We start from the raw sequence: 20,815 nt of genomic DNA on the forward strand, positions 1-20,815 counted from the left end.
CATACAAGGTGTGTTGTTTTAACGTTTGTTTCAGTAAGACACTTAATTCATTCGACAGAAATTGTTTCAAAAATTCGTTGTTTTAAGAAAATTTGTCTCAAACATTGACGTTTCATCTAAAAACCCAACCTAGACAGATGAGAAATAAATATTAAACCAGTTACTAAAATAGCTAACTTAATATACCGTTCTAAGTACGTGTTCAAACAGTCATAGAACAACAGTTTATACTGATTAGAATGTATTTAATCATCAGTTGATCACCCTGAATGTTATTACATTGTCGGCCGTAATCGAAATATCATTATACCTTATATTAAAAGCAAATGTGGCTGAGAACGCTACTTAGAAAAGGCGTTGAAGGACAAACCTTTTCACACATTAGAACATGCTAGTGAAAACAGATATGTTTATATGTCTTTGGGTCTCATTTATATTGCAGGCACTGTGCTTCTGAAAGAAAATATTGACCAAGTGTACTGACAGTTAGGTTTGTTGAGTTCTTGTGTCTTGAAATAAATGTATGCGTACTCTGTGATCCTAGCATACTCTGTAATCCGAGACCCAGAGTACATGAAACACGCAGCCATTTGATCACCGCAACAAGTAGCTCGTGGACCAGACACGCAGTTGAGTAGTAGTTTGTAGGTGGTTGAACGAAAGAGGTAAAACGTGATGTGAAACGAAAATTTTATAGTATTAAAATAAATCAATGATACCATCGTAAAACTTCACGTTCTAATTATGATTTGTTGTGACACAAACACAACCACTGAAAAATTGTTCTTCACCAACTTAATATAGTTCACACCATAATGGTTGCTGTTAAACATTGCTAGTATAAACAGCGTCTTAACCTTGGGTATTTTGGTGTAACCCTTTAGTGACCTCCTAGTTCTATAGGCCCAAACGTAACCCTTTAGTGGCCCACCAGCTCTGTATGTTGTGAATTTGCATATATCATGAAGTAGCATATGTCATGAGGTAGTATATATCATGAAGTAGCATATGTCATGAGGTAGTATATATCATGAAGTAGCATATGTCATGAGGTAGTATATATCATGAAGTAGCATATGTCATGAGGTAGTATATATTATGAAGTAGCATATGTCATGAGGTAGTATATATCATGAAGTAGCATATGTCATGAGGTAGTATATATTATGAAGTAGCATATGTCATGATGTAACATATATCATGAAGTATCATATGTCATGAGGTAGTATATATCATGAAGTAGCATATGTCATGATGTAACATATATCATGAAGTATCATATGTCATGAAGTAGCATATATCATGAAGTATCGTATGTCATGAGGTAGCATATGTCATGAAGTATCATATGTCATGAAGTAGTATATATCATGAAGTATCATATGTCATGAGGTAGTATATGTCATGCGTGAGTGAATCCTACTGTAGAAAGTTAAATATCACCTTTCTTTTAAACACAGCTTCTCAGCTGCTGAGTTAAAACTAGATAGAAGCACTTAAAACTTTTGTTACTATGTTAAGGGTGTAACTGAGTATGCTACATGAAAATGAATTATTTTCTATCTCCGTCTTACGTGATTGTAAATGTGTTCATAATGCACTTGTTTGAATCAGTTCAACTTGGATTATTTCATGATTAGTGATATACGATTAATTCATAGTATGTTAAGAACTGCTCATTAAAGAAACGCTGGAACATACTGGAAGTTCTCTCTCCAAAATCCTACATGTGGAATAAAGGCACGTGATACTTTGCTGTGACGTTACACTTGCAGTTCTTTTGTTTATTTGAAACTAATGAGGATATAGTCAATTCCACCCAAGAAAAATCTTATCTGACTACCAAAAGGTGGAAGTATACGATCACTCTTATTATGTATCCATCATTCTACAATGTGTTGTGCATTTCTAAGGACAACTGCTTCTAAAGCCTTGAACCTTTGAATTGATAGTGCAGCAAACTAAGCATCGAACCGCTCCTGATCCTCCAGCTTGCAAGGAATTTTTAGTTTTTAGAAACACAGACACTGCCAGAAATAACAGACGTCTTTCAGAACAAAGTTTAGAATTTTCAGAAATTTGTAGTCGCAAAGAAGAAATGTAGTACTATCTTAAATCACCTGTAGTTAGCACAGTTGCATAATTTAGAAAATAATTATAATTATTATTTACAATAAGGTGTTTAAAATAACTAGTCGTTTCCTTCATTCTTTCTCTCTTTAGTGGTCTGGTTTAGTGGTTGTTTACCTAAGCTAATTTAGGTGGTGCTTTTCTGTAAGAGTATTTTTGTCAACCATATTATTTTAGTGTTAGTTCAACTTTTAAATGACGTTCTAAAACTGGTTGTTGGTTGTTGAATACAAAGCTACTCCATGGTTTGTCTGTGCTCTGCTCAACCGCGGGTATGCAAACTCGATTTTTAGTGTTATATGCTCTCATAGTTATCAAGGGAGAGTTTTAAAATTACGCTTCTGCTGGTAATTATTTGGTAATGAAAAGTTTGTTTTCATTATTATTTCAAACCCGTATTTTCAGACCAATGTTCCAGTTCTTTCATAGTTATATTTTTACCTTCTGGCATTTTTTCATGTTAGAAACAGATAATTATTATTTTTATGGTTTTCAAAATACGAGGCATTGCTTTTATTGTTTTGGATATATAGTAAGTGTCTGTTACCTGTACAAACATATAACGAAGAAAGTACACCTTCACTGGCACCAACGTAATATGTACTATGAATTTAACTACATTATTTGTCAGTCCTTGGTTAATTTGTTTGACAGTTTGTAATTAAATACAAAACTTTACACAATGGGTTGTATATATTTTGCCCATCACGAATATCAAATTCGCGATTTCTAGAGTTGTAAGTCCGCATACACACTGCTGTGCCACTTGGGGGCATTCTTGATTAGATCGATATTGAGTTTTAACAATAATTTTGCATTAAACAAACGCTAAAAGTAAACTAAAAACCAAGTTAATTGTTGGTTAATGTGGGGAGCATATTTAGTAGAATCAGTGCAATTGTACAACTATATGTAGTTGCTTTAATGATGCTAAGTCAGCAGACATACGTTTCACTCTCCAAACATTTCCTCGCAAGCATTATTTTGTTAGCAATAATGGAAACGGCAAATGACATTTAAGTTATTGTACAACATGCTTGCTGAGGAGCTGTCAGAGTAGATTCATATCAGACGAGATCGTACTGACTTCATCTTTTATCTTCTTTTGAAAAGCCTAATTTATAAATATTAACCAAGCATATTATTATTCCTAAATACTCGTAACCTAAGCTAAAAAATTATTCGAATAAATTCAATTTGTTGCGAGCTTTTGGTTTTTCATAAGAAGGTCACGAACCAGTAGAGGTATTCGCAATATTTTGTATAAGTCTTAATGAATTATCTAATTAAATACTACATATGAACCATGATACGGTACCATATATATGTATGTATATATATACACACACACAAATATTCTACTCTGTAGGGCACATCCGTAGAAAACATTGAACGTAAATGTATATTGATGACACGAACGTTTAAAATTATACTCAGTAGTTGGAAAATATATACATAAATAAAGTATATAAAATGTACATGTGAACGATGGCTTAAGGACGTTTTAGGCAACTTTCTTAGTAACATAATAACCTAGACAATCAACATTTCTGTTTGTTGTAGGTGACAGAGTAATAGCCTTTCTTTTAACTTTCATTTATCTTCATCATAAAACGCGGCCTTCTGAGACGTCATTCCGCGTAGCCAATAGTAGAACGTTATGGCTGCCTTAACAAATTACATTTTTTTTTTATTCACATTAATTTTAATGACACGTTGCCTTAAAGAAAGGAATGAATGACAAACACCTCCTTTAACAAGTAAAAAGTGGAAATTAATTGACAAGTGCAAAAAATGTTCGGCAAGTGTGTTTCATAGAGTTGCATGTAAAATTAACCATTTAAAAATGAAATATATAACTGTTCATCATTAAACACTAAATTTGTAGTACAGTTTTGTTTGCCAATTCATATAGACATAATATTACAAGATAATTTCATAGATGTTTTAAAATGCCTTTGCACATAAACTTTATAAATAGCTAGCTAGAGTACCAGTCCGTTGGACAAGTGAAATAAAATCTAGAAATCTAGTTTCTAACAAAGGAGAGGAAATTGTATTTTCATTTTTCTTTCTTCGCATAATAAATACTAAAAATGTAACAAAAATTACCCCCAGTGACACAGCGATACTTGTGGTGGGTAGAGCACAGATAGCTCTTTGTGTAGGATTGTGCTTAATTACAAACAACAATGTTAAAGATACATAAAGGAACCAATACTGAAACGAGTAACATAATGCTTGCAAGAAATCTATAAATATGAAGTTAGATGGTGGGATCTACCCGATGATGATCTTCTTCACGTCATCCTGGCCATTGTTTAAGAAATGTTCGAAACAGTTTGGCAAGACCTAGAGACTAGGTGCTCGTCTCGCAATCTGCGGGTTGAGACTTCGAATCCCGTTAGCGATTACGCTTTCTTTTCTAGCCATGGGGGCGTTATAATGTATCGACCAATCCACATTCGATTAAAGCAGTCCAAGAGTTGGCAACGGGTAATGCTGGCTGCCTTTTCTCTAGTTTATCAACCACAAACTATGAATGGCGAGTAATTTTTGCACGAAAGTCAACAAACAAGCAAAACAAACGAAAAATAGTTTTTATCTAAATCTCCCAGTGATACAACAGTATGTTTCTCACTATCCCAGTGATACAGCAGTACGTTTCTCATTATCCCAGTGCAATATGTTTCTCACTATCCCAGTGCAGTATGTTTCTCACTATCCCAGTGATACAGCAGTATGTTTACAGACTCACACCGCTAGAAGCCGAGTTTCGATATCCGTATTGAGCAGAGCACTGACAGCCCATTAAGTATTTTGTTTTGTTTTATTTCGCGCAAAGCTACTCGAAGGCTATCTACGTCACCAATTTAGCAGTGTAAGACTAGAGGGAAGGCATCTAGTCATCACCACCCACCGCCAACTCTTGGGCTACTCTTTTACCAACGAATAGTGGGATTGACCGTCACATTATAACGCTCCCACTGCTGAAAGGGCGAGTATGTTTGGTGCGATCGGGATTCGAAACCCGCGAACCTTCGGATTACGAGTCGAACGCCTTAACCTACCTGGCCATGCCGGGCCAGAAACAAACGAAACACTGTTGTCTCAGAACGGTTGGTATAGGCATTAAATATAAAATAGGTATATAATGTTATTGATTAGGAGAAAACAACGTTTCGACCTTCCTGAAAATGACCTAGGAAGGTCGAAACGCTGTTCTCTTTTAATCAGTAAAAGTGTTAATACACATACCAGCCATTCTGAGATACATGTTTGTTTCAAGTGGGTTTCTTGTCATCAAGTTGTTTGTTTTTTGTTTTGTATTGAGCACAAAGCTACACAATGGGCTAGCTGTGCTCTGCCCACCACGGGTATCGAAACCCGGTTTTTAGCGTTGTAAGTCCGCAGATTTTGATTATTAATTCAAATAAATTCGTAATTTTGTATAAAGATGTAAGAATGAAATTGAAATGTAACAGGAAGAAAGAAAGTTTGTTTTTTGTAATTGTAAATTTGATACAACTACACATTTAGAAGTAGGGTAAAATAATTTATCACAACAACCACTGAATGTGACTAAACAAACAGTTGGTCTTCTCGTGAAACACCAATGAAGACCTTTATATGTCTGTTTGATCTATTTCTGAAATAATGAACAATATTTCGACCTGTTTGATACATTTTCATACCAGCGATCAACACTTTGATCTTATTGTATGTTTCTCTGTGGGCCAGTTAAGACTGATTTGTCTGATTAGTTCCGGAAACACTTTGATATATTTGACCTGTTTTTGGAATATCGAGGAAGTCTTCGATCAGTGTTTTTAACACACTTCTTTAAAACTAACGAAATATCTTCGTATGTATTTTTATAAAAATTAATGTTGAAGTAGAAATATCTGATATTTGATACGAATGAACTGGAGTCTATTCTTCACTTGTACCAAGAAATAATTCATCGCCGTAAATCACTCGGGACTTATATCTGGAAAACGAATGAAATGATCGAAGTTCATACGTCTCTCTGTATTCTCTGGTGCTTTACTAACTGAACAATCGTTCCATAAACGTGGATACATTTGTTCTCATTAGGGTTCCCAGAAATTATTATGAAACTGACTATCACGGTTCAGGTATCTTCTTCGAAGTTCAATGCTAGTGAAACACGAAGTTGCAAGTACATCGTGGAAATAGGACAATATTTTAAAGTAAAATAACGGAAGGCTCGAATACGTCACAAAAGCTACAGACTTATGACGTAACATGTGTGTAAGTATTGGTAGCGATCATTACCATTACTAACGATAAAACAGGTTGGTATTGATCATTACCATGGCTAGGTGGTTAGTGCGCTCGAATCGTAATTTGAGGGTCGTGGGTTCGAGTCCCAGTCGCACCAAACATCCTCGTCCTTTCAAACGTAGGGGCGTTATAAAGTTGCGGTCAGTCCCTCTATTCGTTAGTAAAAGAGTAGCCGAAGAGTTGGAGGTGGATGGTGATGACGAGCTGCCCTCCCTCTAGTCTTACACTACTAAATTAGGGACGTCTAGTAGATAGCCCTCGTGTAGCTTTGCCCAAAAAACAAACAAACATTACTTATAGTGTCCATAAAATAGGTTGGTGTTGATAATGTCTCGCAGAAATTAAGGTGTGGAATCAGATGTGTGTCTTTTAGTTATTAACTGTTTTCATCACCTAGAATTTCTCATATAAAAAGAAAAGTTCTAAAAATGCCTTAATTCAGTCCCGCGGAAAAATGAACCTTATGCAGACGAACTTGTAATAAATTTTATAAGTAAAAAATGCCAAACACGCTTGTAGCGCCTTCTTTAAATAATATAATCGATGTTAGTCTTTTTTAATTTATTAATTTTAAAATTGATAACACTTGTTTCTAAGAGAAATGAAAAATATAGTTTATAGAAAGTTCATTTTGATTTAATATATAAGTTTTTAGCCTACAGTTAAATATAATTTAAGCTTTAAAAGCATAATATCGTGCACAGTTCAACGTAAAATAATTCCTTGTTTAGGATAACTGTAAACTTACATGCGGTACGATTTCTGTGGAGAAGTACATGCGATAAAACCTTAAAATTTTCGTCGGACAATTTCTCATGGGGAACATAATATAAAAGGTAAATTTCACTTAATATTAATGATGTGATAATAGTGTAAGTTGCGTGTCGCGCAGATATTAGCTATGGCGCCACGTTTATATATTTAGTTCACATTGCAAATCTATTGCTAACAGAGGTGGTTATAATTTGGTAAGATGGTCAGTGCTATTAAATAACTTTAAGTCGAAAGTCAACGTATCACAAAAAGGAATGAATATTCAGTGTTATCTAAGTAAGAAAACAAATTCTCAAATCGGAGCTTTAAACAAAATATCTGACGACAAAATCATATCTGAACCTAATACAGAGTAAGTCACTTATTCTTATGAGACTGTGGGTACGCAAGAGGACCTTCCAATCCAAATATTCATAGTGGTGAACGTGTACCTCTTGATACCGTTAACAAATAAAAATTTGAAGGTGAGGACGGATCACCAGCCTAAAGCTTACATACTTCAGTCACATTTCTGAATCAACGGCTATTTTCACGGAAAAGATTACTAAAAAAGAAATAAAAAAGACAGCAATTTCTTTTGGTCACATATTTGTCAAGTCCTTTGATTTGGCTTCAATAGGTTTTTACTCTTTGGTCTGCTTCAACATGAAGCTGAAATATCCACATACAATAGGCGTATGTGGAAAGATTGTCACGGTGCGTAGCCTAAAGTTAGCCAAATTCTTCACAAAATATTACAGTGAAACAAAACGCGATGTTGGCCCATAGCTTTCATCATCGACAGTGGAGGATATATTTAGTCACTAGTGCAACTTATGAAATATTAGTGTTTTCCCTCCCAGCTGCTCTGAAACAATATTCTTACAGGTTGGGCAGTGGAAAATTTAAGGACTTATAACGTTAAAATTCGGGGTTCGATTATCCTGCGATGGAGACAGCAAATACTTTACTTCAACCTATTTTTTTGTTATTTTTCTAAATTGGAAATTTGTTGTGTTATTTTCAAGTAGACATTTCTAACTTAAATAGCCAGTGTTTTCTTCGAAGCAATAGCGCATGCGTGTTTGTGTTTATGCATATGACGTGAAGAGCTCTTAACAGAATACCTGGTGCTTATCGTCGCGTGCTTTGGTTTTATTTTTGATTATTTCGTGGTAATTTAATATTGCGTTCTATCTATATTTTTACACGACTTTACCTACTTTGAATTGACTGCCGCTCATCGTTGTAGAGAACTTTAAGACATGAGATAATAAACACAAGTCACAATATTTACAAAATGTAGAGCTGGGAACCAAATATTTAGAAACTTTAAAATGGATAGATTCTATGTTTCAGACAGTCACGGGAAGTCATCTCTCATTTTAAAATTTTAGGCTAAAGGGAAGGCAGCTAGTCAACACCTTCCACCGTCAACTCTTGGACTATTCTTTACAAACGAACAGTAGGATTGTTCGAAACATATAACGAACCTGCGGCCGAAGGGGCAAGCATTTATGATAAAGAGATTCGATCCTATAACGTACACATTTTGGGTCTATTGTGTAGCCATCAATCCATACGTCTTTATAAATGGAAATAAGTAATTGGTTGTGACATTAGAATAAATAGGCAGAAAAAATGAATATATATGCATAGAAAGAAATAGCGAACAGCATTTAATTATCCTGAAAACAAAGACACGCGCGCGTGTAGAATGATAGACAGATAGATGCAATATCACTTTATGGTTGCAGTGCACGGGTATTTCCAAAAACTATTTACATACACGCAGGAACATGAAATGTACAAACAGAACCGTAAACTCGGTATGGGATGTATACATATATGAAATATAAACATGCTCCTATTACGTTCGTAGAAGATGGTGGCCTACAAAGAAAACCAATACAATCTACAGTAGAACCGCCTCAATTATTTTGTATACATATATGCCGTGTTCCGGGCTCTCTTCTTGGAAAGAGTATAGCATGTCTGTATATATAAAGTCTCAATAAACAAATATGTCTCTCATAACTGATAGAATTGAAAGTTTAACTACGTCACCCACATAAGTTCGGAGAACACGATAATTTATGAACACGTTGAGCGTGGGCGCGAGGAGGAAAATAAAGATTTGTTTAGATGGCAGAAGAAGAGCCAGTATTGAACCTAGGTCCGCCATCTTGGATTGCTGGTGAAAAGGCTTCTGAGTTATATTGATTCAAGAGTTCTCTTGAACTTTTTTTTTATCTTTGTCATAACTAATATTAAACGCGAGCATTTCAATATTGATTAATAACTGGAGCATACAATTGTTTCTTCTAAACATTGGTTCGGAGAAAGAATTTAGAAGTATGACCAAAAGTGGCGAATTAATATCTAGATATCACTACCTAGAAACCGAAGATGAATATTTCAACCATGTTTCCGTATACAAATTGGATTCGTTCTAGAAAGTAATTGATTTAAATGATTTAACTTGAAATGATTTTATTCCCATACTGGATAACACAGCATGATGTAAATAAGTAATCAGTATTAACTAAAGTCAATCTTGTATATGAAAAGAATACAGAATAAACGCAGGAAGAATGTTCATGAAAAGGCCCTCCCTCTAACAGTAAACAGTTAATAATAATTTACAAAATAAAATAAACATCCATATATAAATATCCATCTGTGGCTCACAAGTCTAAAACTTGGGTTTCGATACCCGTGGTTGGCAACGCACAGAAAACCCATTGTGAAGCTTTGCATTTATCAACACCAGCATCCAATCCAGTATGGTTTGGTTTGTTTTGAATTTCGCGCAAAGCTACTCGAGGGCTATCTACGCTAACCGTCCCTAACTTAGCAGTGTCAGACTAGAGGGACGGCAGCTAGTCATCACCACCCACCGTCAACTCTTGGGCTACCCTTTTTACTAACGAATAGTGGGATTGACCGTCATATTATAACACCCCCCACGGCTGAAAGGGCGAGCATGTTTGGTGCGACCGGAATTCGAACCCGCGACCCTTGGCAATCCAATATGAATTCATAAAAAGGCAACAACATGGAATACATATGATTGACAATAGCATCATCACGTTTTTTATTAACCATAAAAACAATTAATTAAATCAAAGATATAATAAACTGTTGAAATGAAGTCTTTAACTTTTTGAAATCCTCGGATTATTTGGGTTCTTTCCTCCACGTTTTATAAAAACGCCATATTGTGTTTTCTCCATCGCGGAGAATCGAACCCTTGATTTTAGCAACGTAAGTCCTTAAATTTACCAATCAATGATGGTTCCGTTCAGACAATAATTTTTGGGAATGATTATTAAATTTTTAAAATAAGAATGACCAAGTATTATCAATTTTACTCGTTTCTTCATCTCCATTTGTTAATAAAGTGTGTTTTTTTCCTATGTTTTGACTCATTGGTTAACTTGCAGAGATGTTATATGTCGCCAAACACGCCCCATCCTTTGAACTATGCCAATATCAGTCTACCTATTTGGTTAAAAGTCGCCATTGGGCGTCAAGTGCTGTTAACTGATTGGTCTCTTATGGCTCTCAGTTCAAGTTTATTTATGCCTGAGCTTTGAAATATTTGACCTGACTGTTTAACCCACGTGCAAGGCGCTGTTCGGTTTGAAAATAATAAACTGTCTTTGAGCTCTACATTAATTTCACATCTGATAGATTCAAACTTTTACCAAGCACGTCATCGTCTGTACTTGACATTTATCGATTCTTATGTTACTTACGAAATAACAGTTAAAAATATTTAATAATAAAGCTAATACTCTTCTAATAGTAAAGTACTATTATGATATTAAATTAACTCCATCACCGAAGGTGGACGTTAGGTCTTCACCCTTGCGTTTGTGAGTGTGAATTGTTTGATTGTACATTTGTCAGCAAGATTTCTCGAAAACAGCTGAATTAATTTGTACAAAAGTTCTTATACATTTGGACTACGACACAATTAAAAAGTTATTAGTTTTTGGAAGCTCAAGGTAACGAATAAAAATCCTGTGTGTTTAGAAGTGGGCCGATGTTTCAAAGTATTTTTGTTACATAACTTAGTCACAAATGATCGTATTCTGATGAAGCTTGGTGGACATACGTAGAATATTACTGTTCATTATTCTGATACAAACGGTTTGAGTTTGTTAATAATGACGGATGGACGGACACATTAGTGTATTTTTTGAGATCCGAATGTAATCAATGCTGTGGGGTGAAGTGAGTGCCTAACTGAGTGCCACTGTAGTTCAGCATACTTTTATACGAAAATTTTTAAAGTTAACGCAAAGGTTTCGTAGATGTCTGGTTTAATAATCCAACAGTAATTAGACGAATCGCATTATTTTGGTTGTACTTTTTACAGCTGTTGATAAGAAGATATATTTGTATATATCTCAAAATAAACTATGGTTTATATTGCCATATACCACAAACTGAAAGAACATTAACTATGGTTTATATTGCCATATACCACAAACTGAAAGAACATAAACTATGGTTTATATTGCCATATACCACAAACTGAAAGAACATTAAATGGTAGTAAGTTCTCACACAAATAACGAAGATCTGATTTTTTCTGCGAGTTTCTTGTCTATGACTTTGTTCATTTGTTTTGATATTTCGCGCACAGGTATAAAGGACTACATGCGCGTATCAGTTCCTAAATTGGAACCGAAACACTGGAGGGAAGGCAGCTATTCAACAGCGCCCACCACCAACTTTCGGGTCCTGCATTAATCAACTTGTTGGTTTTGACTGATATAACTCCAATGTGAGGAGTGAGTTTTTGGATCCAAGATTTAAATGCCGAAAGTAGGTGAAACATTAAGCCTAACGTTGTTTGGGATAAAACACGATATTAGGCGAATAACGGCTTTATCGTTCAAGTTTATTAGTGTTAAATAATAGGAAACTATAGTATTAGGTGATGAATATTTAAGTAACTAAATACGGTGCACTAAAAATAAGTTATATTTTTAACTTTCTTCAGACTTACAACGCTAGAAATCGGATTACGATACTCGTGGTGGGCAGAGCACAGATAGCCCGTCCTGTAGATTTGTGCATGACTGCAAGCAACAATTTGAATGCGACTAATTTTCAACAGGCATGTTATTTACGACAAATCTTAAGTGATTTGTAGACCAACAATTAATTTTTAATCAACAGTAATGCTTAAATATTTAACTAACGTACGTATAAGACATATAACTTACTCTAATAATACCATTTCTGTAACAATAATCAAGTTATAAATAAATAAACGGGATTTTGGACTCAAACGGATAACAGTTCCATCTTTAGAATCCTTGTTTTAGTACATTATTAAAATAACGTGCCGTCAAATATATGAAAATGTGTAACACCTTACTTGCCTCCACTTTACGTGAAATGTTTGTAGTTTTAAACTCTTAAACTAAAATAGCTACGTACTGTTTCATTGAAAAACAGACACAGGCGAAAAGTGTTAATTATTCATAAGAATATTTGCTTAGTCACACGGTTTCCAGTTTTGCTCTTTTTTCCCCATTTGATGTTGCGTGTTATAATAATAAATAATAATAAAATATAATAATAATAATAAATAAGGATAATAAATAAAAGTTATTTATATATTGTTTGTGTGAATCCCGTAGATAGCTTTATGTTTCAAAATTTTAGTATTTCATCTACGAAACAATAACTTTATTAAAAATGTCTTCTTGTTTATAAGCGAAGTAAATAAACAAGATAAAACTATATATTTTAAAACAAATTTGACTTTTTTTTATTTTACCTTCTGTATTTTCTTTTACCGGTTTCATGACGTTATAGGATGTGACTCTTCAGGGTGTAATTTTAAAAGTAACGTTTAGTACTCTTACTGTAACTCCTTTGAAGTCACGAAATTGGTAAAATAATCAAAGAATACCTTCTGACGAGATTAATTGAATATCTGTAACCACAAACTAAAAATTGTGTATTTTGGTTATAAATAAATAGCTGAATTCCGATCACGTTTGACGTAAGCTGTTATACTCATGCGCACTGTTTACATACAGATTGTTGAAAGTAAGTTGCAAATACTTGGGATTCTATGTATGTGTGTAGTATTTCCTGTTAAGTTGTTAGTAAAATATTTCGAGTAACTGGTGGAAATTTAACAGAAATATAATGATAGTGTTTTGGTTTTACTCTGAAACAATCGTCAGCTCTGACGCTGGTCTCTAATGGAGTTTGTGACTCAAATAGTGAATTACATTTTGAACACGTGTCTGGGAAAATTGCGTCGTTCAGTCCGGTCGAATCCTCATTCTAGAAAGGTACAATGTCGTCACGAAAAGTTTTCGGATAATCAAAAAGTAATTTATATCCAATCAATCACGTGAACTTTGTTACCGAGACAGACAGTTCAATTAGGATATTAGAGAAAGAAAGCTTCGTTAGTCAGCTAGGCTTATCCTACGTATAAGTTTACATTAAAGAAATATACAGACAAGTATAAACGCCTTGATTCAAGCCTAATCATTTCAGAAAAAAAAATATCTCCAGAAAATACTTAGATGTTGTTGGTAAGTTATTAAGAAAAGGTTAAGAAACATTGGTTGTTATGTCTCTGTACGGAGATGAGTCTGATGTGTTAGCATACGCGAACTACAAATCCAAGGATTCATGGTTGAGAACTCGTTGTTGTAAAAATGCGCTTTGTTATGGGTACGCTACGATACTGACAATGAAGTCCAACTATTTGATCAGACAAGAGTAGCCTAAGAGTTGGCGGTGGGTGCTGTTCACCAGGACACTTCCCTCTATTCTATGAACTAAAATTTGGAGACGGCTATGAGCAGGTAGCTTTTAGCGCAAAGTTGCTCGAAATCTCGAACAAACAAACTATACCAAAAATTGCGTATACAAATATCCATCTACAAATTATGTTGAATTTAACAAAGGTTTTAGAGTATTTCAGTCGCATCTGCCAGTACTAAGTTTGTTTGCTTGAGATTAAACACAAATATACCTGTTTGCCGATAATAAAACCCGGTTTTTATCGTTATAAATCTTCAGATTTCCTGCTGAGTCACAGGGGGGCGCACCCATCAACATAGTGCTTTTGTTAACTTACAGTTCACGCTTTACATAAAATCACTTTCTTCCATGTAACGCTCTTCAATTTTGAAACTTCGATTCCCCTAGGTGGACTCAGCAGATAGCCCGATGTGTCTTTGCTATAAGAAAAAAAATTACACACACACACACAATTTTAGAACACAGATTCTAGTAAACAAAAAAGCCTTCAAAAATATGTTGGAACCGAAATAAAACTGATTAACTTTGAAAATAAAGTTCAAAAAAACTTTTATTTTAACAAATATATCGTTACTGATGAAATGTAAGAAATAATTAAAACATAATTAATTATTATTGGTAAAGTGTAGAAATGTGTAAGTAAATTAAACACTGTTAGCTATGTATATTAAAAATTACGCAATGCATTATTATGAGAAACAGAGTATACAAAGTGTGTGTGAGTTTGTGTTTTCTTATAGCAAAGCCACATTGGGCTATATACTGAGTCCACCGAGGGAATCGAACCCCTGATTTAAGTGTTGTAACACAAAATATGAAAATATATTGAATACTGTTAGAAATATATATATACATTTTTAAATCTGAAAACTTCATGGCTGGCTGTTTACGCTCTGTCCACAGCGGGAAATCGATTCGTTTGTTTGTTTTTTAAATTTTTGCGCAAAGCTACGCAAGGGCTATCTACGCTAGCTGTTTCTAATTTTGCAGAGTAAGACTAGAGGGAAGGCAACTAGTCATCACCACCCACAGCCAACTTTTGGGCTACTCTTTTACCAACGAATAGTGGGATTGACCGTCACATTATAACGCCCCCACGGCTGAAAGGGCGAGCATGTTTGGTGCGACGAGGATTTGAACCTGCGACCCTTGGATTACGAGTCGAACGACTTAACACACCTGGCCATGCCGGGCCTTCTATAGCGACACAAATAACCTATAAAGTGACACAAATAAATACATATTGTTCCAATTACTGTATAAATTTCAGTGTTTGTGATAATTTGTTATTGTTTGATTAACTTGCTTTGCTTTTTATCTTTACATTTACAGAAAAATATGTGTAGAAAAAAGTACATTTAGTTTTAAGCCTTCTCGAAGTTTACTTTGAAATAATCGTTTCTCTGAAGTATGTCACACAAGCAGACGACAAAAATCACTGTTTTTCTGCTTCAGATATAGAAACACTATACAGCAAAAAAAAAACACAAAAAACTTTTAGACGATATAGCCAGTATAAATGAATGTTATCTTATTCTGTTTGAATATTTGAAATAGCACTGACTTGTTTGGAAGTACGCTAACAATATAAACTAGAAGGTCTGTAGTGAACAATTTGTCAAAGATCAAAATAATACGTTTAGATATTAGTAGCAGTTTCTGTTCTGATGTAGATTTCATTTAAAAACATAGAATGGCTATTTGTATAACATATTGATCCAACTGCTCCAATGGGAGTTAAAATAGTCCATTCTTCAATATTGGTTTAACTGGTCTGGTGAGAGTTAAAATTATCCATTATTTAATATTGCTCTAGCTGGGCTGATGAGAGTTTAAATAGTCCATTATTTAATATTGCTCTAGCTGGGCTGATGAGAGTTTAAATAGTCCATTATTTAATATTGCTCTAGCTGGGCTGATGAGAGTTAAAATAGTCCATTATTTAATATTGCTCTAACTGGATCGGTGGAAGTTAACACAGTTCAAAGTAAACTACTCCGTTGAACATGATTTTGTTAAAGAGAAAACTACACAATGAACTGTCTGTACTCTGTCTAATACGGGTTTCGATGCTTGAGTTTTAGCAAGATAAGCCTGTTTAGCTGATCAATTTGTTACAAACAAATGTGAAATGCATGCATGTAGTTTTAAGAACTTAATGATATAGAAATAACTTTTATACCTTGATCACTAAACATGCTCGCCATTTCAGTCTTGGGAGCTTTTTCAATCCAATTATTCATTGGTTAAAAAGCAGCCCAAGATTTAGCAGTGATTGCTGTAGATTAGGCGCCTTCCATCTTGTCTGTCACTGCTAAATTAGGTCTGGATAGTACAGATAGCCCCTAAATAGCTTTGTAAGAAATTCGAAAGGAATCAAAGAAGTCCAATAAGGTGACATTAATTACGTGGTTCATTATGTAAGAAACCAGTCATAATGATAAAAACTGAGAAACGTTGGAAAATAGTAGAAAAATAACGAAATAATAATATATTCGCTAACTGGATATGACGTCATGGGTTTTTGACCAAGGTATGTATCGTTTATCGTAAAACCTTCTCCGGAAAATACATCATAAACACAGTTACTCGGGAGCCACGCCCTAAAAGCATGCCACGTTTCCTCGTGTCGAATATATTTCTTCACGCAGAAAACTGCAAGGATACATCCTATTTCCTCGATCTACTTCCCCTATGTTTACTTTCACAGCACCATTCTTTTTTTCAAAGAGGGATCCAGTTAAAACAGAGTAAAATATAGAAAAGCGCCAGAAGAACGGTGCACGCAGATAGCACCTGCTGGTTCACACAGTTTAAACAAATCGAAACCTCCTCACTCATCACACGAACGCGCAAGCGCACTGGGACGACATAGCACAGAGAAACGTCTTCAGTTTTTTGAAACAGGCAACAGAGTTCGTACCTGTTTGTGGTGTCGCGCTACAGAAATACAACGGAAAATGTATTAATCCCACACATCAGGAATTTAAAACGAATTGACGAAAATAAAAAAAGGGATGGGAAACGTGTAGCGACGACAACAACATAAAAATAAATCAAGTATTAATTTGTAATACAATAAATCTCTACTAATACATTTTCAGATATTACGATATTGACCTGCAGAGTAAAGAGATTCGTGATCAAAAACAAAATTGATCGCTGGTACTTTATTTTAATTACAGAATCTTTATTAATGTACACACATCTGGTTGTTTGACGGTATTATTGATTTTGACTTAAAAACGACTTCATTCCTACACATAACATGAGACAAGGAATACACGATTCTACATGTGAAAACATTCACTTAGTAGAGTAATTATAACAATATAGAAGTAACCTCAGAAACAGTCACACTTCATGATAGTCTCAACAATACACGATTCTACATGTGAAAACATTCACTTAGTAGAATAATTGTAACAATATAGAAGTAACCTTAGAAACAGTCACACTTCATGATAGTCTCAACAATACACGATTCTACATGTGAAAACATTCACTTAGTAGAGTAATTATAACAATATAGAAGTAACCTCAGAAACAGTCACACTTCATAATAGTTTCAACAATACACGATTCTACATGTGAAAACATTCACTTAGTAGAGTAATTATAACAATATAGAAGTAACCTTAGAAACAGTCACACTTCATGATAGTCTCAACAATACACGATTCTACATGTGAAAACATTCACTTAGTAGAATAATTATAACAATATAGAAGTAACCTTAGAAACAGTCACACTTCATGATAGTCTCAACAATACACGATTCTACATGTGAAAAAATTCACTTAGTAGAATAATTATAACAATATAGAAGTAACCTTAGAAACAGTCACACTTCATGATAGTCTCAACAATACACGATTCTACATGTGAAAAAATTCACTTAGTAGAGTAATTATAACAGATTCAACAATACATGATCCTACATGTGGAAACAGTCACTTATTAGAGTAATTATAACAATATACAAGTAAACTTAGAAACACACACTTCATGATAGTCTCAACAATACACAATTCTACATGTTAGAACAGCCACTTAGTAATGTAATTCTAACAATATGCAAGTAAACATAGAAACAGTCACACTTCATGATAGTCTCAAAACATGATTCTACGTGTGAAAACAATCACTTACTAGTGTAATTATAACAATAAACAAGTAAAATTAGAAACAGACACACTTCATGACATTCTCAACAATATAAGACTACATGTTAAAACAGCCACATTGTAGTGTAATTCTAATAACATACGCTTAGTTTTTATTGGACACAGTTTTATTTCAGTAATATTAGCTAACTTTGGACTATATACTGACGTTTAAATTCGTTTTCACGTTAAACTTAAGTTAGTCTGTATGAAAATATTATTTCTATTTTTGTTATACACCATCTGGAGTCTCATAGCTTTAACATCAAAATAAAACGTTCTTATATTCATTATGAGATAAATTTATAGCAATATAAAATTCTGGAATTTTACCTGCCAGCTTGGATCAGCATTTTTGTAATACATGAAGTTTTCTCGTATCCACTTGTAAATCGAAGACAGTGTCATTTTGTTTTTATTTGCTTTCATTGCCATACATATAAGAGTTGCATAAGAGAATGGAGGCTTTAAAGATCCATTCGACTTGTAATCAATTTCTTCACCACCTTTATCAGCTTTCCAGTTATTTTCGTCATAACCGGATTTATCACTCTCTCTAGTGATAAACTGAGGCACGGGGCTGGCAGGAGGTGTTGGTGGAGTCGGAGCTCCGAGTTTGGTCATAATATTGAGATTCTGCAACCAGTTTAAACTGGTTAGTCCATCGTCCACGTGAGGCGAGGTCCCTTCGAAAACAGCATCCTCTGGATTATTAGCTCTCCAGTTCTCTTGGAATCGCAGGGCTACTTCATCCTTGGACAAAGTCGTGGCATTTGGATCCATGGCTTCTGAGGGTTACTAAATCAGTGCACTTGGTTGGACGGGTGTACACATCTCCAAGAAGATTCTACGCTGAAATATGAAATTGTAATAGATCCATTAATGCAATTACTTCATGAGTAAATCACTTGTTGACAGCTGTCATTACTGGAAAGTATAAGCTATTATTTTATGGAAACACAATACCCGCGGTCCGGCATGGGCAAGCATGTTAAGGCGTTCGACTCGTAATCTGAGGGTCGCGGGTTCGAATCCCCATCACATCAAACATGCTCGCCCTTTCAGCCGTGGGAACGTTATAATGTGACGGTCAATCCCACTATTCGTTGGTAAAAGAGTAGCCCGAGAGACGGTGGGTGGTGATGACTAGCTGCCTTCCCTCTGGTCTTACACTTCTAAATTAGGGACGGCTAGCGCAGATAACCCTCGAGTAGCTTTGCGCGAAATTGAAAAACAAACAAACAAAACAAGCAATACCCACTGATAAACAAAGAGCCACCGTTTACCCAGGTGTGTCCATTTTAGAAGAGTGAAGAAGAAACGTACAACCATTAAAATATTTGACTATATTAGAAATTGATAAAGACAAAAACAGTTTTGGTTTTTATTATAGTTTCAAGCTTATTAAAATGAATCTATGGATTTTAATCTCAAAACTAAACTTTATAAACATTTTATATACATTTTAAAAAATTCTGATTAAGACTAGTTTTTCGGATTTATTTTGGATTTATAAAGGATTAAAGTAAGATATTTAGTCATGGATAAAATACTTTTTTGTTGTACCCCGCTAGTACAGCGGTATGTCTCCGGATTTACAACGCTAAAATCAAGAGTTCGATTTCCCTCGGTGGGCTGAGCAAATAGCCCGATGTGGCTTTGCTGTAAGAAAAGACACAAAGACACACTTTTCTGTTACTTAAGCCTATTATAAATCCATAAGAAATCACTCAAGCTTTATGCATTCAAACCCCCATTATTTATTGTAAATCCGTGGCAGACAATCTCTGTAACATTATCCAGACAAACAGTGAGAGTTAAAACCAAAGAAGTAATAAATCTTCAAAAATAAGTCTTAAACAAGTTTCATCTACGAGGTACATTCACGTATCTCGAAAATTTATCTCGTGATGGTTAACAATCTCTCACTTTTTTGAAGTCATTGTATGATGTATAATATAGTGGCGTGTTTTAGAAACTGATGGTTTTACATAAAGCGGCATCGCTCATAACGTCATAGTTTTAAGTACAGCGGCATCGCTCATAACGTCATGGTTTTACGTACAGCGGCATCGATCAAAACTCATGGTTTTACGTACAGCGGCATCGATCAAAACTCATAGTTCACGTTCAGCGGCATCGATCAAAACTCGTGGTTTTACGTACAGCGGCATCGATCAAAACTCATAGTTTTACGTTCAGCGGCATCGATCAAAACTCATAGTTTTACGTTCAGCGGCATCGTTGGATGGCGTACAGTGAAGAGAAGTATAAGCTTTTATTTCTATACGAATTTTTCTGTTCTTTATTACATTTTTTGTAGTAATGACAGTGAATTATTTATAATTTATATGAAAATTGTACTTTTAAGTGTGAGAACGAACAACTTGCTCATAATTATTCTAATAATTATAATTAAACAAATCTTAACTGTGTTTTCCTTTCTTTGCACCTTCCTAGACTTGTCGTGTTCCAAAAAGTTCTGTGCTTTGGTTTTTCAACTAACGCGAATTTATATGTTTTTCACGCTTGTAATAAACGTCCATACAATTTGCAAAAACAATTAACTGCTGAAACGCTTTTTACTGTTTGTTTCGGAAACTGGCCGTCCTAAATTTTTAACAGATAGATTGGAGAAAAGACAG

At 34.6% G+C, this 20,815-nt stretch overlaps 1 protein-coding gene across 1 annotated transcript in view; it reads right to left on the reverse strand.

Moving 5' to 3' along the window:
• LOC143255048 (uncharacterized) overlaps positions 1 to 20,815 on the reverse strand; it is a 57,641-nt gene that overhangs the window by 13,758 nt on the left and 23,068 nt on the right. The window contains exon 2 of the mRNA XM_076510087.1: positions 18,504 to 19,022. Coding sequence (XP_076366202.1) covers positions 18,504 to 18,953 — 450 coding nt within the window. The 5' untranslated portion in view covers positions 18,954 to 19,022. The remainder of the gene's footprint in view (positions 1 to 18,503; positions 19,023 to 20,815) is intronic.

This window comes from Tachypleus tridentatus, chromosome 7 (genome assembly GCF_004210375.1).
Source record: "Tachypleus tridentatus isolate NWPU-2018 chromosome 7, ASM421037v1, whole genome shotgun sequence".
NCBI classification, from domain to species: domain Eukaryota; kingdom Metazoa; phylum Arthropoda; class Merostomata; order Xiphosura; family Limulidae; genus Tachypleus; species Tachypleus tridentatus.